The 26,280-nt window shown below is 49.0% G+C and overlaps 2 protein-coding genes and 1 long non-coding RNA gene across 5 annotated transcripts in view; 2 read left to right on the top strand and 1 right to left on the bottom strand.

Annotated features, from left to right (window-relative positions):
• RANBP10 (RAN binding protein 10) overlaps positions 1-9,843 on the top strand; it is a 61,055-nt gene extending 51,212 nt beyond the window's left edge. For both annotated transcript variants that reach the window (XM_086351177.1, XM_086351178.1), the window contains 8 exons: positions 1,530-1,642; positions 3,361-3,469; positions 3,571-3,719; positions 3,915-4,119; positions 4,853-4,974; positions 5,466-5,611; positions 5,860-5,971; positions 6,393-9,843. In XM_086351177.1, coding sequence (XP_086207303.1) covers positions 1,530-1,642; positions 3,361-3,469; positions 3,571-3,719; positions 3,915-4,119; positions 4,853-4,974; positions 5,466-5,611; positions 5,860-5,971; positions 6,393-6,523 — 1,087 coding nt within the window. In that variant the 3' untranslated portion in view covers positions 6,524-9,843. The remainder of the gene's footprint in view (positions 1-1,529; positions 1,643-3,360; positions 3,470-3,570; positions 3,720-3,914; positions 4,120-4,852; positions 4,975-5,465; positions 5,612-5,859; positions 5,972-6,392) is intronic.
• Positions 9,844-11,984: 2,141 nt separating this feature from the next.
• On the bottom strand, positions 11,985-13,101 carry LOC147353434 (uncharacterized). The gene is made up of 2 exons (XR_015145622.1): positions 12,971-13,101; positions 11,985-12,848 (listed from the first exon to the last, which is right to left on the bottom strand). It is a non-coding gene; the product is annotated as an uncharacterized LOC147353434 (long non-coding RNA).
• Positions 12,471-26,280, top strand: part of GFOD2 (Gfo/Idh/MocA-like oxidoreductase domain containing 2) — a 39,628-nt gene continuing 25,818 nt past the window's right edge. For both annotated transcript variants that reach the window (XM_086351297.1, XM_086351291.1), the window contains exon 1: positions 12,471-12,660. The gene's annotated coding sequence lies outside the window, so the exon portion shown is untranslated. The remainder of the gene's footprint in view (positions 12,661-26,280) is intronic.

Genomic DNA, 26,280 nt, shown 5'->3' with positions numbered 1-26,280 from the left:
GGCCAGATGGTGCCAGTCCCCACAGTAGGCTTGCTGGGACAGGCAAGGGGAAGGGTGAGCTGCCCCAGCTGTGTGGGGGAGGGGCTGATGCTCTCAGCTGACAGGGCCTGGCCTCAGCACATGGGTGTGTTTGTTGATGTGTATGTATCTGTGTGCCTGTGTGTGTTCATAGGTAGTATTTGCTAAGTATTTCATATAACCCATATCCTATGACTTCATATAATTTCACTTTAGGGGCATTGTTAATGGCTACATTATCTCACAGACACATTTTCCACAAGCCCCTTGGGTGGCTTCCCTTGGTGGTAGCTTCAGGTTATTTCCTCTCTCTCGCTTAGGTAGGTCACCCTTTTATACATTAGGAGTTTTCCATATTTAAGATTATTTTCTGGGTATCCTTTCAAGAAGTAGAATTACTGAATCAAGGGGACTATACATTTTAGTGGCCTCTGATATGTGTATATGTGTATGGCCTCATCTGAACCTTGTTTTGTCAAGAATTTTTGCCCTTGTGTTTTTAATAGTATAATTACTATAATTCTTATTTGTAAGAAAATGTTATGAATACATAATTTCATAATAAGAGGTCGTATATATTGACTTCTTGCTTTGTGCTAGGCACTCTATATGGATCGTCTCATTTACCCATTAAAACATAAGGGAACACCCAGCTGAACTTCTGAGCCTTCCACAGGACAGCCCTACAGACATTCGGCTTGGGCAGTTACAATAATGACATTGACATATGCACACACCAAGGTGTTCACTTTCGTGCACGTCAGACACGAGGGCTCCACGTGTGCCGCTGCTTATGTGTGCCAGTTTCAGGCGGGATTAAATGATTTCTGGGCATCAGGTTTCTCAGGGCCATCTCCCAAAGACTGTGTTCCTGTTGGCCATGTTACTGCCTGAAACTGTGGCTTCTGGACGGACCCTAGATTTGTGGTCTATTGTGGAGTAACCTGGGTCATGGGTTAGCTCCCCATCACCCTCTAGAGCCAGCACTCCTGAGGGCCAGGCTCACCTGAGCTGGAATGCTTCTGCCAGGCATGTGGGGCGCCTGCACAGGAGCTCCTGTGTCTGGAGAAGGTACGCACGTGGCATGCCTCATCCCCATCTGGGCTGCTGCCAGACTGCTTGGCTGGCTGCCCTCCCAGGAAGCCCTCGGAGAGGCTCACAGCAGCTGTCTCTGGGTTTGCCGCAGGTCACAGGAGGCGGCCGCTTCTGAGACGAGACGGTCTGTGCTTTCCTTATGTACTCGTGTTACCACACTTGCCCACTTGTGGGCAGCATAACCCAGAGAACTGCAGCCACTCCTCAAGCGGCGAGGACCACCCTGGTGACCTGCCCCTCCCCCTGCCTGACTGCATGAGCCCTGGGGGAAGTTTTCATTTTGTTTCAGCTCCTTTATTCTCATTCTGTGGAGATTGCATCTTTAAGATATGTTTAGGGAGATAGTCTGTCCCGCCAGGGGGTCAGTGAGAAATGCAGTTCTTAAGTGTCAACCTTGAGCATTTCCTTTTTTCTAGCATGGTCTCGTCTTACCTGGTGCATCATGGGTATTGTGCCACGGCCACGGCTTTTGCCCGAATGACTGAAACCCCGATTCAGGAAGAACAAGCATCCATAAAGAACAGACAAAGTAAGGTTGACTCTCCTCTGCCCCTACCTTCCCTCCCTCACCTGTCCCTGCTCTTTGGCTCGTGGCAGCCTTGGGTAACCTGTCAGGAGTCTATTCAGCTCAGATCCTCCCCAGAAGACCAGCCCACCACCCAGCCCTGGGCCCTGCTTCTGTCCCTCTTTCAAGGCAACACGGCCCCCAGGGACTGTCCCAGCATGGGATGTCTCCGTGCAGGCATCCTAATGCACTCTTTGATGGCTGGCCGCAAGCTGGGCCCTGTGTGGCTGGCTACCCCTGCCTCCATGCTTCTTTCCTTCCCCTGGCATTCTGGATTCCACTAAGCCCCCTATTCATGGTCTTCTGGAAAGAGTGTGTTTGCATCTTACCAGTCCAGTGCCCTGCCTTGTCCACCATTTACTCAACCTCAGTCATTCTGCCTGCCCCTGGCCAGAGAGGGGATCAAGTTTTCAGACGGGGAAGGCTGATGCTCCATGGCCGCTGTGGTAGAACTCTCTGCTTCCCACCTCTGTTCCTGCCCTTTGCCTTTGAAGGAGCCCAAGGAAGCTTTCCTGGTGTTCGTACTGGCCTGCCTGCTGTGTGCGGGGGCGGGGCTCTTTTGTGGAGGAGGGTGTGGGGAAAGAGGAAACAGCCCAGAAAGGAGATCGGCGAGGAGTGGAGAGTGAGGGAGAGTAGGTGTGTGGACACGTGTCTGTGTGTGCCTGCCTGGGTCTCTTGGAGCCTGTGTCTCTGTGCATGTGGATGTGTCTGTGTCTCTCAGAGAATCTGTGCCCAGCCTGGCAGATGGGAAGGGATCCCAGACTTGAGGTCTGTGAGTGAGAGAGGCCCAGACCCAGAAGGCCCTCCCAGCAAGACGCACCAGGCCCCAGGGCAGGAGCACGATGCCAAGGGCCTTGTTGTTGCTAATGTGTCCGACTCTGTGCGACCCCATAGACGGCAGCCCACCAGGCTCCCCCGTCCCTGGGATTCTCCAGGCAAGAACACTAGAGTGGGTTGCCATTTCCTTCTCCAATGCATGAAAGTGAAAAGTGAAAGTGAAGTCGCTCAGTCGTGTCCGACTCTTAGCGACTCCATGGACTGCAGCCTACCAGGCTCCTCTGTCCATGGGATTTTCCAGGCAAGAGTACTGGAGTAGGGTGCCATTGCCTTCTCCAGCCAAGGGCCTGAGACGTGTCAATGCCGGAGCTGCCAGCGTGAGGAGGGTGGTCTCCTCTCTCAGCAGAGGCCGCTGCAGCCCCTGAACACCACTGAGCCGTGGGCGCCAGCCCAGAGACCATGAACTCCCATTGCCATCCCTATGAGGCCTGAGGAGAGGAGTCTGGCTTTAAGAGGAGCCTGTCAGGCCACAAAGCTGCCCAGGTGCCCACTCCCAGATTACACTCTCATAGCCAAGACCTCTGCCCCTGCCAGGCCCCCAGCAACCTGTGTTCCATAGGCACAGGCCTTCGAACTCGCCCTCCTGCTTTTCTGGGCTGGGGCGCCCACTCCTCCCTTTCCCCATGATTCTCTGAGGACTCCTGACACTTGACAGAAACCAGGATCTGTTGTGGGCCTGGTGGCCAGGTTGTTTCTTCGGTCTCTTCTGTGAGCATCTCAGGGGGCTTGCCGCCCTCAGCCTACCCACTGGACTGGCGGCTGGCCTGTGCCCGGGCCTGGCAGTGCGGAGATGTGTAGGGGGTCTGTGGCTGCTGTCTCACTGCCTTTGCTCTTTCTCTCCTCAGAGATTCAGAAGCTGGTGCTGGAGGGCCGAGTAGGGGAGGCCATTGAGACCACACAGCGCTTCTACCCAGGGCTGCTGGAGCATAATCCCAATCTGCTCTTCATGCTCAAGTAAGTTTGGGGCCCTGCCAGCTCCCCCCGTTGCCCCACTGGTGGTGGGAATATGCAACCCGGACCAAGCCCAGAGCATGGCTGCTCTGCTCCTTCCGCAGGTGCCGACAGTTTGTGGAGATGGTGAACGGGACTGACAGTGAGGTCCGCAGCTTGAGCTCTCGAAGCCCCAAGTCCCAGGACAGCTACCCTGGCTCCCCCAGCCTCAGCCCCCGACACGGCCCCACTAGTTCCCACACGCACAACACAGGTCAGCCGCTCTCCGGAGGGCTCTGGGAAGAACTGGTGTGGAGAAGCAAGGCCATCCAGACACCCTTCCCCAGGATGGGCTCGGGGCTTGCTGCCGGATGTGGGGGGGATGGGAAACGGGACCACTGCAGTTACTCCTGGGCCCCCGCTGGGCAGCAGGCTGGCCCTCCTCTTCTGACCGTCCCCCGGCTTTTAGGAGCAGACAGTCCCAGCTGCAGCAACGGCGTCGCCTCCACCAAGAGCAAACAGAACCACAGTAAATACCCTGCACCCAGCTCCTCCTCATCCTCGTCATCCTCGTCATCCTCCTCATCTCCCTCCTCAGTGAATTACTCCGAGTCCAACTCTACAGATTCCACCAAGTCCCAGCCCCACAGCAGTACCAGTAACCAGGAGACCAGGTACCTGTTCTGCTCAGCTTCTTCCTCCCGCTCTGTGCCCACTGCAGCCTGTCCTGTGAGCAGCCCCCTGCCCTGTATCCCCAACTTCCCTGCCAGCTCTGTGCCTGGAATAGTAGTTGTGGACCTGCCAGGCCAGGCTTTGGCTCCAGCTTCCCATCTAGCTCATGATTCAGCTGCCGCTTCCGTTGGCCCCATCTTTCTCCAGAGGCACTGGCACTGAGAATGTGGTTGCCTCCAAGGATACCAGGCCTCCCAGAATGCCCCAGGGTCTATACCAAAGGAGTTTTTTCTGGGCTCAGCTCTCAGCCAGACAGTTTGGGCCGGTAGAGGTTGTAGACTGCAGACTGTAGGTGGCTCTCAGCACCCCGGCATGCTTCAAGGCTGACCTGGGTTTGGCTCCCAGACATGCCTGTCATGACTCACTTGCCCTGGTCATTGGGGATCTAGAGGTGCATAGAAGGGGTGTGCCAACTCTGAGGAGGGCCGGGGGGACAAGGGTCACAGAGACAGCATCACGACTGGAGTGGGAATGAGGTGACAAGCCTCTGGGGATGGCTGGCGTCATAGTAGGGCCCAAGCATTGGAGCCTGGGAACCTGGGAGCTATCCTTTCATGCCCTTTGGGGACCTCAGTTTATCCACAGCAGCCTGTGGCTGAAGCCTCAATGGAGGCCCACCCAGGCTGCTCCAACCACATTCCCTTAGCCAGCTCCCATCTCCACCCTCCTCCACAGTGACAGTGAGATGGAGATGGAGGCGGAGCATTACCCCAACGGTGTTCTGGAGAGCATGTCCACACGCATCGTCAATGGTGCCTACAAGCATGAGGACCTGCAGACGGATGAGTCCAGCATGGGTAAGGCCGTGCCCTCGCCCGCCCGCTGTTCCACAGGTGACCATGCTCAGTCCCCATGCCCTCTCCCCTCGGTTGGGGTAGGGGTGGGCCTGGGCAGGCTGATCCACTGCCTCTGTAGCCATCACAAATGGGTGTTTGCGATGGGAAGACCTCGGCCTGCTGCCCAGGCTAGGTTCCCGCATTAGTGGCTGGAGGGGGTTGGTGAGAGCAGGTACCCTTATGAACCCCTTGCATCTTGCATAGGGTGGGAGAGGGAAAGCTTCCAAGTCCTGCCTGACCCCTAGACCCTATGCTGGGTAGATTTTGAACAGCTCAGCTCAGGGTGGCCCCCCTGTGACTCTTAGCCCTCGCTTGCCTCCACCAGTAGTGCACTCCCACCCCCATCCCCAACCTAGGTCCTTCTTGCCATGTTCTCTTTGGGGTCCCCACCCTAGTTCTCCCTTGTTTCTTTGTGCCCTCCCAATGTGCCCCCTGCTGGGCTCTGGGTGCAGATGATGGGCATCCGCGGCGGCAGCTCTGCGGGGGCAATCAGGCGGCCACAGAAAGAATTATCCTGTTTGGCCGCGAGTTGCAGGCACTGAGTGAGCAGCTGGGGCGGGAGTACGGCAAGAATTTGGCCCACACGGAGATGCTGCAGGTATGGAGCAAGCCAGGCCTTCATACAGAATGGGCCCCTGTTTGGTAGTACGGGGGTGTGGTGACTCTGGGAGGGCACTGGGGGCAGCAGCAATAGGAGAGAGTGAGCTCTAGATAAGACCTCAGTGGGAAATGGGACATCGGGGTATTTTGTGCCTCCCTGACACCACGCAGGGCCCCGTATCCCCCTGGAGCCATGGGGGGTGTTGGTGCATACCACAGTCTTCTCAGAAGTGCCCTGTTCCTTAGGATGCCTTTAGCCTGCTTGCCTACTCAGACCCCTGGAGCTGCCCAGTTGGCCAGCAGCTTGACCCCATCCAGAGGGAGCCTGTGTGTGCCGCCCTCAACAGCGCCATTTTAGGTAAGTGGTTCTAACGAAAATAAGCTGTCCCAGGAGTGCCTGGGGTGGCCCAGTCACCCCTTCCTGTTTGTCCAAATCAGGGCAGCGAACTCTGCCTAGAGGCTGTCTGGTGGCCCACGGGACTCTTGGGCTCCCATGACAGAACCCTGACCTCCCTCTGCCCAACTGAGTTGGCCAGCTAGATCACAATAGGCCCTAGACTATGACCTGGGCCCAGGCCAGCTCATTGCTCCAAAGAAAGCTAAGGTTCACAAGCTCTTGACAGGGCCATAGTCTGGTGGTTTGGACACACATGGAGGCATATGAACTCTCTCTTCCGAGAGATTCTGTCCACTCCCCACAGCCTTCTGCTCCCAAAGGAACTTGGACCTGGGCTCAGCCCTGATTAGGGCAGTGACCAGGTCTTGTCTCTTCTCCACAGAGTCTCAGAACCTGCCAAAACAGCCCCCGCTGATGCTTGCCCTGGGCCAAGCATCTGAATGTCTACGGCTCATGGCCCGAGCGGGCCTGGGATCTTGCTCTTTTGCCAGAGTCGACGACTACTTGCACTAGCTGACCACACTGGCTGGCCCCGCCTGGTCCTCCCTCAGCCCCAGGGCTGGAGCAGCCCTGCCCTCCATCGGCACCTGGTGCAGGGACCCAGAAGCCACGGGCAGAGCCCACTCCTCCTGCCTGGCCTCTTCTGTTCCTTTCCTCCCTTCCTTCCTTCCTTTCTTTTTCTCCCACCTTCAGTCTCTCTCTCTCTCCCCCCTTCACGTGCAGCGGCCTATGACACAGTATTGGTTGGTTACTCTTCATGTAGCGCCTTCTATTTTGAAAAGAAGGGGGTTGTTTTGAGGAGAGGTTGGGGTTTTTTAATCTTTTTTTTTTCCCTCCTTCTGACTGAGCCACCAGTATTTATCTCTGGAGAGTTTGTGCTGAGCTGGTTTCTGCTAATTTAGTGCTGAAGCCTATCCACGTTGGTGATAGCTTATTATTTTCGTAAGTAAAAAAAAATGAGATTATATATATAAATATATATATTAAAAAAAGACACAGTATTTATCGTAGTGTTAGTGGTCCAGCACCTCTTGGGTGAGGCTGTCCAGACACCATGTTTTTATTTGAGTCCAACTCATCAAAAAAGAATCATCTCTGTCACCTCAGTCAAGGGATTTCTTTATTTCAGGCTTCCCCTTTGTTGAACCACAGGCCCAGCTGCAGCCTAGGGAAGCCCAGTAGGCTTTGGGAGCCTCATAGTGGGCAGGATAGGCTAAGCTGGTTTGCAGCATCCGAGAGGTGTGGATGCCTAGGCCTCTGAGAGTTGAACTGAGCAGAGAACTGCAGGGCCAAGGGGCCACAGAACAGATGACTTGGCCCAGGGCTAACAGCAGAGCGAGGGAGGAGAGGGTCCTCGGCCAGCACGCTGTCCCCCATCCTACCCTGCCTCTCACTGCCTGCCTTGACTCTCTCTTCCCTTTTCAACATCCCGCCTTTCCTTGTTGTTAAGATGGCCAAATACTTCATTTCCTCTAAATTGATTGCCTGGGAACTACCTGCCTTCAACCTGAGAGCTGCTGTGTGTCAAGCTGCAGGGAGGGAGTCTCCTACCAGGACAGAGGCCCCTGGGCACAGGGGCTGCCTTCTCCCTGCCTGGGTCTTCACCGTCTCTGCACAGCTTGGATGGAATCGACACTTGCTGTTGAGAAGCCAGGACCGTGTGGAGGCAGATTTGTGGACTGCCAGTCGCCAGAGTGGATGGAACCTTTGACCCCCCAGGCCAAGCCTCACTGTAGCTGTGCCAGGCAGCTCCGTGCAGTTTGGCCCCAGTCATTCTTAGGAAAGACTGTTATGAGTGTTTGCTGGCCAGAGGAAGGGACCTCATGGGCTTGACAGACGTTCCACTGTCCATGTCTGACGGATCCTCACAGCTAGTGGGTCAGAAACCGTCTTAGTATTGCCATCAGGGAATCAGGAGAGGAAGGGCTAAGATGGCGGCCAGGACTTGAGCAGGCTATTTGTGGAGAGGACTGACCGCCCAAGGGAAGGAAAGGGAGGTGCCCTCCCAGAGGAGCAGGAGGAAGGCCAGGATTTCCCCATCTGCTTCACAATGGGAGGGAATGCACAGACAGCCCCTGCTAAGGGGCAAGGTCAGAAGTCAAGCTTCTAGTCCCTGCCTGGATCTGGGCTCTCCATCAGTGCATACTGGAATGGTTGGAATGGCCTGAGTGCCCACTGGGACTTGCTGGGCCTACAGCTGAACAAGAGAAATAATTGAGTTGGACTAAATGCGGATGATGGGGTCAGGGCCTTTGGCCCTGTGCTCCCTCAGAATTCTGTCCTGGGACACAATCCTGAAGGTTGCTGCTTTTTCTTGGTCCCCACTGGGGCCCTGGCTGGCAGCCCAGAGACCACAAACCATCAGGAAGGTGGTGTCCTGTCTGTGAAGGAAATTCATCCTCTGCAAACCTGGGAATGCCCAGCTCCCAAACCAAGGGGTTGGAAAAATCAGGCTGTTAAAATGGTCGGAAGCACTCAGGACTGGGAATTAAAACCAGAGGCTTTTGCAATTGGAATGAAGTTCAGAGACCATCTACTCCACCAGTCCTCTCCTCTCATAGATAAGGAAACAGGCCCAGGAGATTAAGTGACTCAACATACGGGGGCAGAACTGGGACTAAGCTCATCCCTGTGGCTTGGACACTGTTTAGGCCTAAAGCTGAATGGCAGGCGAGGGATTAGGCTGGTGAGGCCTCCAGCAATGTCTGAGCAGCTGGTACCTTCAGGGGTGTGTCAGGGGTGGGGATGGGTGCCTGGGCTTGGGTTGTGGAGCGGCTGAGGGCCCCGGAGGGCTCAGGACAGCTGTGTGCTGCTCGGGGTTGGGTGTCCGCCTGGCTCACACTCAGTGCCCACGGCCACCTCCCCATTTTCTGTGCCTTATCTCACTGTTTCAGCTGAGTCCAAGTTGTTTACTCTGTTCCTCTCCAGAGGGGCACTGTGTCCCAGTTGGACAGCTCACCTTCGGGACATTAGCCTTTGCCCCACAAGCCGTGGAGAGGACCAAAATCAAGCTGCTTGAGCCCACTGTCTTGCTGATAGTCCAGGCCTGCCTGCCAACCAGCGGAGCCCCTGCTGCACACCCAGTCCTACCAGCCTACTTCTAGGAGCCGAGAGTGGGGAAGGCACCTGGGAGGAGTCCTGGTGAAGAGCTGGACTTCAGCCAAGAAGGCAGGAGGAAGACCTGGCTCTGTTGGGTCGTTCAACTCTGGGGGAGCAGCCTTTCCCTCTTACCTTTTCCTCTTGTTCCACCAAATGGTTGCTCTTTTCCAGAGCAGAAACTGGCGGATATGCAATGATAGCCAGAACCCCTGTTCCTCACCCACCTGGGTCTGTAGCTGGATGTGGGCTGGCAGAACAGGGACACCAAGAGATGGAGAAGGGGGCTTCCCAGCCTCCCAGCAACTTCCTAGCCCATAAGCAAGCACAAAGATGAGGCAGAGATCTGTCAGAGCTGAAAGTTCATTTGGTTGCTCACAACTCAGGTATGCACACCGTGTGGCAGCTGGGCAGCAGAGCCCTACTTGACCGCAAGTCCCGTGCACCCAGACCTGTGGCCAGATCGTGGACTCTGGCTGCCTCAGGCGCCGCCTCTTTGCATAGGGTTCTCCTCCATTAGTAACTACAGCCGACTCAGACATCCTCCACATTGTGCACACTGGTTCTGCCTTTGTCCTCGCAAGTTGATACTTGGCATTAGCATGAAACTTGTGGGTGTGGGAGGGTTTAGAGAGAATTCTAACACAAAACATCCTATTAAATTGTACTTGAGAGATGAAAAAACTCCTGTTGTATTTTGACAGAATTATTTTTATTAAAATATACATCCATGAGCAGTCATAGTGTCTGGTCTCTGTTGTGAGTCTTAATGGGATTGAACCATCCCTAATGTAACACAGGTGTCCTGGAAAGCTTGGCCCCTTCCCAGTTCATTTGTTGGGAGTGTCCAGGGCCTTGGTGTCTCCTCAAGGACTCTCAAGACTTTTGCAAGACCCCAAAGAACATAGGTACTCAAGCTTTTGATTCTCTCCTGCGAAACGGCCTTCATCCGAAACAAAAAGTAGCAAATTCAAAAAGGTGGGCCATAAGACCTCCTCTCCTCAAAATAAGATATTTGTTTACTTATTTGGCTGCCCCAGGTCTTAAGCTGCGGCACTCAAGATCTTTGCTGTGGCAACTGTCTGTCTAGTTGTGGTACACGGGCTCCAAAGCACATGGGCTTCACTGCCCCATGGCATGTGGGATCTTAGTGATTGAACCTGAGTCCGCTGCATTGCAAGGAGGATTCTTAACCATTAGACCACCAGGGAAGTCCCCAAATAAGATGTTAATACATTCCAAATATGCTCACTTGACACACTGGACAGAAAGAACTCTGAGGGGTATCAAAATTAGCTTCCTTTCAGTCCAAGGGAAAAACTCATGCTGAAAAATCAGTTTGGGTGACCCTGTGAAATTAACCTTTCTCAGCTTCAGTTTCCCCATTAACATTGTTAATTCTGCTACCCCATAGTAACAGAGGATTATAGCATGCATAGAGCAGGGTTTGGTAATCAGAGAAAGAACATATATGACTGCCCTGCCTCCATGAGGATGCCCCCTGGTGTGACAGTCCTGCTCCTGCCTCAAGTTGCCTGCTCTGCCCGCAAGGCACCAGGATTTTATGCAGAGGAGGGATAAAATAGATGCTTCTGTTAACTTGGAGGTAAGACTAGAAGCAAAGAAAACCCAAGGTCAAGAACAAGTCAGGTTTGAGAAATATTTAGCGGATGTTAGCACCACAGGAAATGGCAACCAACTCTAGTATTCTTGCCTGGAGAATCCCAGGGATGGGGGAGCCTGGTGGGCTGCCATCTACGGGGTCACACAGAGTCGGACACGACTGAAGTGACTTAGCAGCAGCAGCACCACAGGACGGAGAAGGCAATGGCACCCCACTCCAGTACTCTTGCCTGGAAAATCCCATGGACAGAGGAGCCTGGTAGGCTGCAGTCCATGGGGTCGTTAAAAGTCGGACAGACTGAGTGACTTCCCTTTCACTTTTCACTTTCATGCATTGGAGAAGGAAATTGCAACCCACTCCAGTTTTCTTGCCTGGAGAATCCCAGGGACAGGGGAGCTTGGTGGGCTGCCATCTATGGGGTCACACAGAGTCGAACACGACTGACATGACTTAGTAGCAGCACCACAGGATGAGTGACCCAATGTGAGGGAGATTACCAAGAGACAAGGCAGTTGCATGCAAGATAATACAGGGAACCGGTCGGTGGTGTCTAAGTCACAGGGGTGAGGAGGTTTGCTGCAGAGCATATACACCCGTATCTCAGAGAGACATGTTTCCTGGAACTGGAAAAGGATTCTGTGCCCTAGTAAACAGCAAAAACTGTCATGGATGCTCAGAGTAAACATCACCTGCTAATTAAAAGCTTTAAAAATTCTGTCTTAAGATGTGTAGCTTAATCCAGCATTTTCCAAACTTGCATTACTACAGAATGTTTCACTCAAGGCCATTTTACAGGACTCTCAGGGAAAAGCTTCTCGCTTCCCGGCCTTTTGGCTAAGATCAAGTGTAGTATGAGGGTTTCCCAGGTGGCAGAGTGGTAAAGAACCCGCCTGCTAATGCAGGGGATGCGAGAGACTGCAGTTTGGATCCCTGGGTCGGGAAGATTCCCCTAGAGTAGGAAATGGCAAACTGCTCCAGTACTCTTGCCTGAAGAATTCCTTGGACAGAGGAGCCTGGTGGGCTAGAGTCCATGGGGTTGCAGAGTCAGACACCACTGAACGACTGAGCAAAGGGAAAAGCTAGTGTAGAAGGAAGAGTGGAGTATTAGATTAAGCACAAATGTCCTGGTTCCATAAGTAAAGCCACAGTAAATTCATTTCCCTCCAGACACATTTCCAGCACAGCTTGTTTTATACTAAGGTTTATAGGTTATTTTCGCTGCTCTAGTGGACAGTCTGGTGAAACAAAGGGTAGTCTCGTTACAAAGTCGTATTTATTGGGGGGTGGGAAACCGGTTCCAGTAAAGAGATCAAGGGGGACTGAGGCCGCAGTCTTGAAAAACACTGACATGTAAGCACAACCAAAGAACACCCAGAAGAAGAGGAGCCCATATACGCACGAAAAGCGAGTCTTTAGGAGTCAGAAAGCCGGGAAGTCCGGCGAGTTCGTGAGAAATATTGTTCTGCAAAGATAGTCATCCAGCAGCCGACTTTCCTTCATTCCGAGACAACCAAGGCCCACCACAGTACTCAGAATCTCCTTGCTCTTCCAGCCAGGCGACCGACCGGAAAAGAGCCTAGAGTGGGAAACCGTCGCCTCCACCGCCGGAAACGAATGACCAGGGCTTCCAGCCAGACGGCTTTACCTCCGCCCGGAGCCAGTGAGCATGCGCAGCTCCTGGAAACGGCCCCTCCCAGCGCTGGTCCTCCCCAGACATGGAGCATGCGCAGACTTCCCGCCGTCCCGCCCCTGCTTTTCCAGAGACCCCGGTTCCTTAGAAACCAGGCGGCGCGTTCCCGGTGGCGGCGCGCTAGATTCCGGGGCCCGAGCGTCCCTGCAAGCCTCCCTCACGCAGCACCAGCGGCTGCCGAGACCCGTCCGGGCCCATGGTCTCCAGGGTGGCGCAGGGCGGGGGATGCCAGCGTGCCAGGTGAGAGACGGCCCGCGACTGCGGGTGAGGATGTAGAAGGGCATGGCGCGGCGGCGGGCGGGCGCTGGCCGGGCCTCCTCGGCGGGGATACGCTGCGCAGGGGCTGGAGGGGGCCGTTCTAACTGCCAGCGCGGGCTCGGAGTTCGGGAGTCGCCCCGGAGTTGGTCCTCTCACCTCAGAGATAGGACCTACAAGTTTGGTCGTAGAATTGTAGAATTTTGGCTCCTGGAAGGACCTTGGCCATAACCCATCCCTTTACTGGACGCTAAAACCTAGGCTACCCTGTCCGTTGCCGACCAGCACCCCTTACCTGTGAGGACCGCCGCTTTGTGGCTAAGGATGTGAGGTATGGGAACCTCAGACAAAGGGCCCGCGGCGTAGCTAGTCCATCGTCTTTCACAGTGAGAAGGGACCTGAGGGGACATATCTTTATTTAAGGAAAGAGAGTTCAGGTGGCAGATGGGAGAAGGGACACTCCAGAAGGGGCGGGTGGCTCAGCCAGTCCCGGCATGTCCGCTGGCCACATCTCTCTGGGCCTGGCTTACCTCTGAAGCTCAAGAAGGAAGCAGATGAACTTGCGGAGACAAAAGGTGAGGTGAAGTATTCTCAAGGCATTATCACATGAATGGTGAGGGAGAAAGAAGGGTCCTGGAGATCAGGACTTGTGAATGGTTGTGTGAAGCGTTTATTGCAGAATCTAAAGAACCAGACAGGAATAGAAAAGTTTAAAGCTGCCTTGGAGAACACCAAGGAAGGTTATAAACGTTATTTGTCTTCAGCGTTCCCACGGTGTCATTGCTGAGGGCAGGACACGGGAGGAAGGAAGTGGTGACTTTTGAATATCCAGAGCCTGGTGGCGCAGGGCTCAGAGGACCTCTAAAGCTATGGGGCACAAAGGTTGGAGATGGAAGAGCCCTGAATCTGTGACCCTTCAGTTGAAAGGAACAGCTGTTTAAATTAGGAAAGACACTTCATGTGTTACTGTGATATGGAGAAGATGGAAGTTAGAGAATCTGAATACATTCTTGATAAGGAAACTCCTGAAAAGCTACACCAGGGAACAAGAGTTTTAAGGCCATCCATTTTACAGAAAATATGCAAAAGTTACTGCTTTTGGACTAGGGTTTTTAGCAGACAGTTCTGTTGGATGAATGGGCTTCCCTGGTGGCTCAGACCTTAAAGAATCTGCCTGCAGTGTGGGAGGCACAACTTCAATCCCTGGGTGGTGAAGATCCCCCTGGAGAAGAGAATGCCTATCCACTTCTGTATTCTTGTCTGGAGAACTCCATGGACAGTGGAGTCTGGTGGGCTACAGTCCATGGGGTTGCAAAGGGTCAGATACAACTGTGATACTAACACTTTCACTTTTTTTTTTGGTGGGAGGACTCCCCGCCCCCCACCCCATGCACACACACACACTTTTTACAGTTTAAAGCTTCTGTTGTGAGAGGCTTTCCCATACCACCTGGTTGTTCTACTTTTCCTGTAGAATGAGTACTTTGGATCTGATGTTATTTTTACTTGCTGGGAAAATTCAAATATGTGATTTCTATAGTAACACTGGAACCCACTAGAAGTAGAATTAGCAATCAGAATCTAAAATATGGCACAAATGAACCTATCTGCAAAATAGAAACAGATTCTCATGGAGATCAGACTTGTGGTTGGCATGGGGGAGGAGAAAAAGGAGGGATGGACTGGGAATGTGGGGTTGGTAGAGGCAAACTATTATATTTAGAATGGATAAACTACAAGGCCCCACTGCATAGCACAGGGAACTATATCCAAACTCATGGAATAAATTGTAATGGAAAAGAATTTTAAAGAATGTGTATATGTGTGAAACTGAGTCACTTTGCTGTACAGCAGAGACTGGCCCAACATTGTAAGTCAACTGTACTTTAAAATTTAAAATTTAAATTTTAAAAAAGGAAGAAAGTGGTCTCCCAAAAGACAAAGATTTGTAATATGGGGAAAAGAAATGTGTGATTTTTAAAAGGTGGCCTGTGATTCTAATCATCAGTCAGTTTGGCACATGGTAAAACTAATTTTCACTGTATATTTGAAATGGCAGCAGGTTTTTTTCCCCCCTCAGAGTGATAAGAGAAGATGCATTGAAACTATGATAACGTTAATAGATTAAATTAGTTTTTTAAGAAAGCTTTGTTCTTCTCTTGCTCATAAATCAGTGCCGGCCCATAACTGTGGATATTATGGCTGTACATTTTATTGACTTTTCTTCTATCTCTGGAAATACTTATATAAATAACTCAAGAGAGAAGGGTATATGATCTGGGGGGAACATTGGCACTGTTAACCAAATCCTGTCAGAAAAGCTTTGTGAAAATCATTGTATTCTGTGTAGAAACCCTCATTACTCTAGCATTGGCCCACATAGAAAACAGACAAGTAGGCCAAAATCCAAGTAGGATGGAAGGGAGCAATTACCATCTGTAGTGCTGGAGAGGGTGTGGGAGGGTGCTTTGAATGTCAGTACAAATACTTCCTTGAATGAGCATTTGGAGAAGATATGGCTTAAATGTGGTCGAGTGTGCCCTATGGATGTGTGTGCATTATTTTAGCCCTTATAATCAGAAAGAGACTTATTTTCAGATAAGAAAGATGGGCATACAGACTCTCAAAGTGTTTCTTCATCACTATGGCAGTGAACTTTTGACAAATAATTACTTGACATCCATTCCATTTTCTGGGGCAGCTGAGAGCAGTTATCAAATCTGGCCTGTAATAAAGTAATCAACAGTATTTAACAGGCTAACTTACCAGATAAACCACTAATGCTAACAGGATTTACTTTCTCTGAACTGATTCTCTGTTTATACAATAAGAGGAGAAATGAAATGGGGGCACAGTGTGATCTGATATGGGAGGTTGTAATATAAAGTTGGTGTTCACAGAACATAAGAATCAGTGACCAGTCACTTAGAAGCAGTAGAGGAGTCCTTCTGATGCCTAGTAAGTCACTCATGTGTATATATAATAGGAGTTTCAATCTAGGATAAATCCACTATTGAAATCAGTGTCTAGGAAAAACTTGGAGGTTTTGCTGTTTTTGAGAATTCATATGCTGTATAGTAGTAGGACGTTATTTTTCTTTTTTGGGGGGAGGACCTCTCGTATTTCTCTTTTTTTTTTAGTTAGTTTATTTATTTTTGGTTGTGCTGGGTCTTCATTGCTACCCATGGGCTTTCTCTAGTTGGGGTGAGCAAGGTCTGCTCTTCGTTGCGGTGCACGGGCCTCTCTTGTTGCAGAGCACAGGCTCTAGTTGTGTGGGCTTCTGTAGTTTGAGCACATAGGCTTAGAAGTAGTGGCTCACAAGCCCTGGTGCCCTGAGGCATGTGGAATCCTCCTGGACCAGGGATCGAACCCATGTCCTCTGCGTTGGCAGGCAGACTCCCATGCACTGTATCACCAGGGAAGTCCCAGTACACTGTATACAAGTCCCAGGACATACATACAAAAAAAGCAGCTTTGTATAAGTAAACTTCAAGAAAGCCTAAGAGTCCAAATTACTTGGAAATTTAGATGTCAGGTGTTTTTAAAAGTGGGGAATGAAAGATAATTCAAATAAGGTTGGGCTCGTGAAAATCAAAACGGAAAAAAGATACTGAGAAAAACATGAAAACAGACTTTCTAGCACACTAACATTCACTCATGAATTAGCCATCAGGTCAGGAATAGCTCATTAATGTACCATCTCTTTAAATCCAGACAAAGGAAGTGACAAATGGAGTAAATATTTCAGTTGCATGATGATGGGAATGAACACTTAGGAAGTAGGATTAAACATTAAGAAGGAAGGAGTATTCCTGCATTACTTACATACACTCAAACACTGCCCTTAACATGTGCTCTTTAGTTCCCATTCCTAGAGGAGGAGCTTCAAGCAGTGCCTTTGTCCTAGGTTCTGTTAGTTTCCAAGGTTCCCAGTGACAAAATGCCGCATCTCTTTGGGATCCAGGATTGCCGTGGCGATAGCTCCATCTCCCCACCACCTCCCAGAGCCATTCCCAGAAGCATCTGTAAGGGTTCCTGTCTGTCTTCTACCATGAAAGATCAGGAATGAAGGCTTTGAGGAGTGGAAACGAAGTACTGAGCACAGTCTTCCTTTCTGGCCTGGGATAACTGTGCTCCTCCCCAGCTGTCAACTTTCACTTTCTCATGAGAATAGATAATTCAAAAATATAACCGGAAATACTTCCTACTTGGCTTTGAGATTTTCCGTATCGCTTTACAATCTCAAAATCTTTATTATTTCTTTCAGAATTATATTTTTGCTTAGAATGCTAATGCTAGGCAAATCATGTAATTGTTGTTTTAGTTGCTAAGTCATGTCCAACTCTCTTGCAACCCCATGGACTGTAGACCACCAGGCTCCTCAGGCTTTCCAAGGCAAGAAGACTAGAATGGGTTGCCATTTCCTTCTCCAGGGATCTTCCTGACCCAGGTATTGAACCTGTGTCTCCTGCATTGCAGTCGGATTCTTTACCACTGAGCCACCTGCAAAGCCCACATCATATAATTACTGGGCCCTAGTTTCTTAATCTTTGTAATTTATAACAGAAAACAATTTAAAAATGACAGAAATGTCTAACACTAAAGAAACGAAGAAGAAAAAAAAAAAAGAAAGAAACGAAGAGCTGGTTCATATAATTAGTAATCCTTAAAAACTGTGATAACGTGAAAAATGCTTATGTCAAAACAGTAAGTGAAAAAAATCAGGAACAAAGTTGTGAATATAATTTGATTACAAGTACATTAAATAAATGTAAAACTTAGCAAAAAAGAGTGTAAGAAGAACACAGGAATTTTCTATAGTGAGTGAATATTAAAAAAAAAAAAAAAAAACTTCCTAAAAGTTTCTTGCTCGTGTAAAGAATGATACTGAACTTGTTTTCTCTCTGTGGGCCTTCAGACTCTTCTTGCTCTCTGACTGAATTAAAAGTGGTGGAGGGGGACTCCCCAGGTGGTCCAATGGCTGAGACTCTACACTCCCGATATAGGGGCCCAGGTTAAATCACTGGTGTGGGAACTAGATCCCACTTTACCATCTGAGCCACCTGGGAAGCCCCTAGATCCCACATACCACAACTAAGACTTTGCATGCTGCACCTAAGGCCTGGCACAGCCAAATAAATTTTATTTTTTTTAAGTGGTGGGAGAATGATGGCAGGGACCAGGAAGCACAGATGTTTCCTCACTCAGGTGTCATGAACCAAACAGCAGTGTTGTTCCCTAGGATAATGAATTCACTTGTATGTATTTGAAAGGTGACCATAGAGCTCTTACACTGCTTTCTAAGACTTTATTTGGTGCTTGTTGATGAATAGTTTTGACCCTTAGGGTCTCTGGGTGCTTGCTGACGGATGGCTTTGTGTTTCTGCATCCCACAGCATATTGGAGGATGTTCCACGTGGTTAATGGCTTCTGCAGCCCAGTGGTGGTTCCTGCTAGGAAATGGTTATCCTCTCAGAGGGGCCTCTCTGGGGGTGGCTCTGGGAGCGTGTGAGATATGCATTTGTCATCCAGGCATCCTCTCATTGTCAGGGAGATGGGGGATGGTGGAGAGATCAGCTGTACTTCCTGTTACTTGTCAGCCTTTTGCACTCATATTCCTGTGCCAGGGACTAAGGGGACAAAGCTTGGTTGTTGTTATTGTTGTTGTTTTTGTTGTTGTTGTTTTTTGAAGTAATGGGGGCAATGGTTGAACGTCGTATTTCTCATCAGATCTTATTTTCAAAATTAAATTATTGTGCTCAAATGGCTGTTTTGGTTGCCCCAGCCCAGGGCTTGCTCCTGGTCACGGTGGTTATTCTTTCAAAATTGCTGTCTTTGTTTCTCCTTGCTTCGCTGCTTTTTTTTTTTTTTTTTTTTTTTAAGGGCTGTGCTGAGTCTTCGTTGCTGCTTGGGCTTTCTCTAGTTGTGAGTGAGGGCTGCTCTCTAGTTGCGGCGCATGGGCTTCTCCTTGCGCTGGCGTCTCTAGCTGCGGAGCGCAGGCTCTAGGCACCCAGGCTTCAGTAGTTGCGGCATGTGGTTCAGTAGCTGTGGTGTCCGGGCGTAGTTGCTCCTTGCATGTGGAGTCTTCCCAGACCAGGGATGGAACCTGTGTCTCCTGCACTGGCAGGCAGATTTTTTACCACTGAGCCACCAGGGAAGCCCCTTCACTGCTTAATATCCCTAATATGCTAAGATTGTTGTGCAAAGAACATTTAAATGCCTTCAAGTATTATAGGAATGTTAGCAAAATACCTTGAAGTGTTAAGTTTCAGGGACCTGTGATCTCCTTAATTACACAGTCTTGGTCCTGAAAGACCGTAGAGTCTCAATAGTAAGACACTGAACATCATTTAAACAATAATCAGAAAATTATAAAATACTAAAATGAATGGCTGTTTTCAGGTGGGCATATCCCAGATACATTCTGTATTTTATAACCAACCTCCTTCATTACACATTAACCAAAAGGAAAACAGGAAAAGGGGGTTGGTGTGGCAAAGACTGTCCTGAGATTAGATTATTTTACATGTCACATTTAATAGCTAGAACATTGTTAAACTACAGCTGAGCATAATTGTGGCCTAGTTGGTAAGCAGTTTTGATGTTTGTGAAGGACACCGGGCATTTCCACTCACAGGAGAGCTACTTAACCTTCCTGGTGACCAGAAGCCACGTAACAGAGTTAGAGAACACCAGTCAGGGTTGTTGTGCTCTGGGGTGCCCTAAGAACACCCTATACCCGAAATCTGAAGGAAGGCAGATTAGGTGACTCTGAAGTGCCTCTTGCTGCCATAGAAATAGCCATTTTCACAGCAACAGGATACTTGTATCCATATAGAAGGTAGAAAACACAAAACTTTAGTAAGTTAGGTTTTCATGTTGAAAAATATTTTATGAGTATAATTAAAAACTCATTGTCTTCTCAGGATTACATGTAAAATACACCTCTCTCTAGGGCTGGGTACTTCACAGGCATCGTGGCCAAGTGTACTTTACCTCAGCACAGGCAGGGTCTTTGTCACATGCCTTTGTCATTGTGTTCCCTCTGTCAAATCACTCCTTGGTATTCAGCTGTGGGTGTAGCAAGAAATGGGAACTAAGCTCCTGGGACCTGGCCTGTCTGGATCACTGCCCTGTGCCCCACCTTATGGCACAATGCCTGACCCATTGTTGCCCTCACAGATACTGGGGAATGAATGAGGAAAGAACTCTGGTGACTGGGTATCATGCCATTAAATGGGGGTGAGGGCACACAGGAGAAGGAAAGGAAAGATAAATTTGGGTTGGAAGAAGCTGATAGGTTGGTAAGGGCCAATTGAGAACGTTTGCCTGGAGGTCAGAGTGAAATTGAAGGATTAGATAACATTGCTCTGTGAGAGTAGGGATGAGGATGGAATTTTCAGGTCAGTGTTAGTCTAGAACTTGCTGTTAAAGCAGTCTCAGAAAAATAGTCATCTTGTTATTGCCAGACTTTCAGAAGCAATATTTAATATAACTGGTAGCAAAGTACTTTTTCTTACTGTAACCATCAGCTGAAACTAACTTTCAGACCAGGTAGGTCATGATCCAGATACCTCTGTGGGTGTTAGTTAAATTTACGTCTCTTTCATGACTCAATTTTAGCTGACCTTTTTGTCCACTGGGTAGTTGCGCCTCATTAGACAGGTCATTAGGCCTTTCGCTAATGTCCCTCCTAGGACACTGAGGGCCCCACAGAGCCTGGGAGCCAGCATCTTTGGCTGGGCCTGGATATGCGCTCTCGAGATCCAGTGGCTGCTTAGCAGTTTACCTCCATGTCGGCTTGCAGAGTTGGGGGAATAGTCTTTCTTTCCTTTGTCGCGTTTTTGCAGTCAGTGAGAAGGCAGAGACGTCTGTGTCACTGAGTCCGTGTATGACAAACAAATTGTAGGAAAATTAAACCTTCCCCACAGGATCTTTGGATTTTTTGAGATCCAGGGACATTTATCATAACTCCTTTGTAAAACTCAATACCTGTTTGTTTAGTTAGACTTTTATTTTTCAGTGGAAACATAAATGTAGATAAAGACATACTTTCTCTTTTATCTGAAAACTGCAGAAAGCATGTTACCCTTTCAGACTGGGAGTACAAGCTGGTTCATGGGTACCGCAGGTAGTCCCATGGCTGTGAAAACGCAGCTCAGAACTCAGGCTGCAGACTCCCCCCCAGCTCCTGCCTGAGCTCCAGTACTGAGGTGTGGTTGTCTTTCCTCTTTGGGTCCAGCTCTACTGACCATGCAACAACAGTCTGTCTACCAGAGTGGCTCAGTTCCAGGTGTTGGGGGGGTGGCCTGGAAGGTGGACCCTTGGTTCTTAGTACATGGTTGATGTTGATGACCACATGAAAGGCTACTTATTTCCCCCACCAGATTCCTGGGTTTTGCAAAATGAGAATTGAAGTTAACATTTACCTTTACCTTTTAATTTTGTCTCCTTTTAGTGTGCTCATGAATTATGCTCTTATGTTATAAATCTAGATCTCTTTGCAACTGGATGTTAACATCATGGCACCCCTCTACTAGGGTGATGGTTATCATATCAGTTCCAGAGCATCCTTCAAAGAAGCTTATATTCAGGGAATTCCCTGGCAGTCCAGTGGTTAGAACTTGTTGCTTTCACTTCCAAGGCCCAGGTTCAATCCTTGGTTGGGGAACTAAGATTCCACAAGCCCCCAGCATTGCCAAAAAAAACCAAGCTTATCCTCTTTAAGATTTTAAAACATATTTTATTTAAAATAGGAAGGAAAAGAAGGACTTGAGCAGGAAAAGCTGTTGCCTTCTAGTTGGTGCAGCTGCCACACAGGCTTTGACCTGACTTCTTGATTTCTGTGTTCTCACACTTACTCATTCCTCAGTCATCACTCAGCACCTACTCAGTGTCGGGTGCTGCTCAGTCCTGGTGACAGCAGTGTGTGAGACAGGCAGCCTCTTGACATCATGACAGATCCCAGTGGAGTGTGATGGGCACTGTGAAAGACAGAGCTCAGGCACAGCTTCTCTGAAGAAGTGGTGTTTAAGTGAAGACATAACAGATCTGAGAAGGAGTTATCCTGAGAAAATGAAGAAAAAATTATTGCAGGCAGAGCAAATAGTTTGGACCAGAACCTCAGAGCAAAACTGAAGGAGTTAGATGTGGTAGCTGCCAGCATACTGAGCTGAGTGCAGTGTAAGGGGAAAGTGGTAAGGTGGAGAGATGGGGAAAGGTCCAACCCACGCTGGGGAGAGCCCATCAGGGAATCTGGGCTTTATCCTAGAGAGGCTAGGGGAAGAAATGGCCAGTTCAGGAAAACCATCTGGTTCATGGAACCAGAGCAGTGGATGGAAATCAGGGGACATTCGGATGTCCAGTTGGTGGGACATAGGGATAGACTGGCCATGGGGGCAGGAAAGCTTCACTGCAGCTAGAGTGATTCCTTATCAGATGGTCAGGTTGGAATCACCATCACTTGAGTCCACTATCACTTCCTTTCCCCTCATGATTGTTGGCATTTGACTGAACATAGCCCCTATGTGCTAGGTCACTGGGATCCTGCAAGGCTTGACATACAGTTTGCTTCTGTTAGAGGAGGAAGCTTGACTACAAGGGGACTAACAGATAAGGAGCTAACAGATAAGCATGAGTCACATTATGTGAGGAGGTGGGGTAGTTGGAGAGACAGTTCTGGTTGCAGGCACCCTCTTGACAGGTCAAGTTGTAGTTTAAGACTGAGAGCCTCGGCTCATTTTCCTAATCCCAGCTGGCAGGCAGAGCTATTCTATGATGCTTTCTTTCCTAAACCATTATACCAGATTCTGCCTCAAACTATTTAATTATCAGCATAAGTAATCTCTTTATTACATTTGTGAACATACCCCAAGATTGTACGGAATTGTTTACAGTTTTGATGAATTCAGTATATATATCTTGGTTTATTGATTAACTATACAGGAGCAAGGTCTGGAATCTTTTCACCTTTTTCCAGCAAATATTTATTGAGCACCCACTGCATATTAGGCCTTGGGGGAAGGAACTTGGGGGTACAGCAGTGCCCAAAACAGACAAAAAATTCCCTTTTCTCAAGGAGCATTCTAGGAGGCGTGGTAGGAGACCAACAATGGGAGGATAAACCTGTTTCTAATAAGACAGCATTTGAGTAGAGACCTGAAGGAAGAGAGGGAGTATGTAGACCCAGTTGATCTCATCAGTACAGTAGAGGGAACCGCCAGCACAGAAACCCTGAAACAGAGACGTACCTGGAATGTTTGCGATACACACAGCAGCAAACCATGGTAACCGGAGTTGAGTGAGCAAGGGAAAGAGAAATAGGATGTAAAGTCAGAAAGAGGATAGGGGGCTGCTGCTGCTAAGTCACTTCAGTCGTGTCCGACTCTGTGCGACCCCACAGACGGCAGCCCATGAGGCTCCCCCGTCCCTGGGATTCTCCAGGCAGGAACACTGGAGTGGGTTGCTGTTTCCTTCAACGCATGAAAATGAAAAGTGAAAGTGAAGTCGCTCAGTCGCGTCCAACCCTCATCGACCCCATGGACTGCAGCCTACCAGCCTCCTCTGTCCATGGGATTTTCTAGGCAAGAGTACTGGAGTGGGGTGCCATTGACAGGCTTTTGTAGGTCAGAGGAAGAACCTTGGCTTTTATGCTAAAGTGAAAGTGAAAGTCACTCAGTCATGTCCGACTCTGTGACCTGACGGACTATACATTCCACGGAATTCTCCAGGCCAGAATACTGGAGTGGGTAGCCTTTGCCTTCTCCAGGGGATCTTCCCAACCCAGGGATCAAACCCAGGTCTCCTGCACTGCAGGCAGATTCTTTACCAGCAGAATCACAAGAGAAGCCCAAGAATACTGGAGTGGGTAGCCTATCCCTTCTCCAGCAGATCTTCCTGACCCAGGAAGAGATGCAAAGCCTATGCAGCCTTTGGGCAGAGGAGTGGCGTGATCTGACTTACATTTAATGGCGTTGCCCTCAGTGCTAGATGAGAGTAGACTGGGGATACAGTACGAGAAGGGGCAGGGTAGAATCTGCCCTGGGAGACCAGGAAGACCAGGTGGGCTCTCACAGTAGCACAGGAGAGAGGACAGTGACTGGAATCTAGGCGGTGGCAGCGGAGTAGTGGGAAGTGCTCAGATTCAGGGTGTGTTTTGAAGAGAGACAGCCACTAAGACATGTTTTTACGGATCGGATGAGACGTATGAGAAAAAGAAGGATCAAAGATTACTCCAAGCTTTTGATTTAAACAGCTGGAAAATTTGTGTTACCAGTTTCTGTGGGGAAAAGTGAGTTTGGTGGGGAGAAACATCAGGAGTTTAGTTCTGGACACCAAGTGGAAATGTACATCAGATAGGTGGTTGTTTATGCTAGTCTGAAGCTCAAGGAAGAGGACCTGGCTGACAGCTTTGAAAGTCATCAGAGAACAGATAGTATTTAAAGCCATGAGAGTGAATATGAATAGACTCATCAGTCTTGAGGCAAGAGCCATGGTTACCACAGTCGTCATCAGGAGAAACAAGCAGAGAAATGGCCAGAGAGGTAGGAAGAAACACAGCCAATGTCACAATCTACTTCAAAATTAGATTGGGAATTTCCTTGGTGGTCCAGTGGTTAGGACTCTATGCTTTCAGTGCTGAGGGCATGGGTTCAATCTGTGGTTGGGGAAGTAAGATCATGCGAGCTGTGTGGCCCAACAAACAAATAAATAAAGTTAGATTGAGGCCCCAGCTCACTTAATAATTAGGGTCCTGGCCTCATCACTGGCCACAGTGCTTTATTTTAGAGTATTTTATATTAAGATACAATTACTGAAGAAATCCATCCACAGAAAAGTCTAATTCCCAAACAAGCCCCTTGATGCTGGCACCTGGGAATGTGTCTGAGAGGGCAGAGGTCCGCCGCCAAGTCTGTCGAGGGTGCCCTGAGGGTGCCCCACTGGGGAATTCCAGCCATGGGCTGGTTCTGGGGTGTGGTGGGGGTGGAAGCTGAGCTTAGGCTTCCTACCCATGTGATGTGCCAACCTGTTGCCCAACCTGTCCAGCTGCAGCCACAACCTGTTACATGTTATTTCTCACTTACAGCCATCCTTCCTTGGCTTGCCTGCAGCAATACCAGAGAAGAACCCCTCTTTCAGCCCTCACTTCCTGAGTATGAGTTGTTCGTGAGTGCTGAGGACTTGCCTAACTCCGGCAGCTCAGCAGCTTGCCTAGTGTGATGTTGGCTATGGGAAAGGGCAACCTTCTGATCCTCAGCAAGTGCCCACACTCACTAGATCGCTGGCCTCTGCTTGGCTTCAGCCATTGGCTTTATACAGTCCTCCCTTGGTATCTAGGGGGCTGGGATTGGTTCCAAGACCCCTTGGGATCCCAAAATCCACAGATGCTCAAAGTGTTAGTCGTTCAGTCGTGTCCAGCTCTTTGCAACCCCATGGTCAGTAGCCCATTAGGCTCTTCTGTCCATGGGATTCTCCAGACCAGAATACTGGAGTGGGTTGCCATTCTCTTCTTCAGGGGATCTTCCTGACCCAGGCAGGGATCAAACCCTGGTCTCCTGCATCAATGTAGGCAGATTCTTGACTGTCTGAGCCACTAGAACATAGAAAAAGTGCTCAAGGGATGCTCAAGCCCCTCATATAAAATGGCATATGACATATACTTATCCTCTTGTATACTTTGTCATCTCTAAATTACTTACAATATCTAATGCAATGTAAATAGTTGTAAATACAATGTAAAGCTATGTGCAAACAACTTCAAGTTTTGTGTTTAAAGGAAAGAGACTTAATTCACAATGTCCATTTAATTTGATTATAGATGTAAATCCACATGGTGCAAATAGGTTGTTCTATGCCCTCAGCCATAACTTACAGTAATTAAAAATTGATGTAAAATTTACATACAGTTAAATACACAGATCCTAAGTGTTCAACTTGATGAATTGTGACAAATATATCCCCATGTAAACAAAGTGCAAAGCAAGATACAGAATATTTCCATCCTCATTCATTTCCTCGTGCCCTTTTCTAGTCAGTCCCACACCTCTTTGCGCCACCTCCCCACCCACCAGCCATCCCGCTATCACTTCTGACTCCTGTTGCTAACAGTATGTTTGCCTGTACTTCAAGTAAATGAGATCCTACAGTAAGGACTGTTTTTTTGGGTGTGTGTGCCTAGCATCTTTCACTCAAAGTAGTATTTTTAAGATTCATGCATGTGGTTACATGCATTAGTAGTTCATTAATTTTTGCTGCTTTTTTCTGTATTTCATTGTATGACCATACCATAATTTATTTATCTAATCTCCTATTCCTAAGCATTTGGGTTTATTTCCAATTTAGGGCTAAGATGAATAAGGTGCTGAGAATATTTTGTGTAAGTTTTTGTGGATGTATGTTTTCATTTTCGTGCGTAAATATCTACGAATGGAGTTGTTGTGTCATTGAGTTGATATATCTTTATAAGAAAATGTCAGTTTTCCAAAGTGTACTATTTCACACTGCCACCAACAATGTGAGAGAGTTCTGTTGCTCCGTATCCTCTCCAGACTTTGGGATTGTTGGTCTCCCCCTCTCTCTCTTTTTACCTTTTCCATTCTAGCAAGG

Source organism: Bos grunniens, chromosome 18 (assembly GCF_055505025.1).
Source record: "Bos grunniens cultivar Pamir isolate PY7600 chromosome 18, Bosgru_T2T1.0, whole genome shotgun sequence".
NCBI classification, from domain to species: Eukaryota; Metazoa; Chordata; class Mammalia; order Artiodactyla; family Bovidae; genus Bos; species Bos grunniens.
This window is presented reverse-complemented; position numbering and strand designations above follow the sequence as displayed.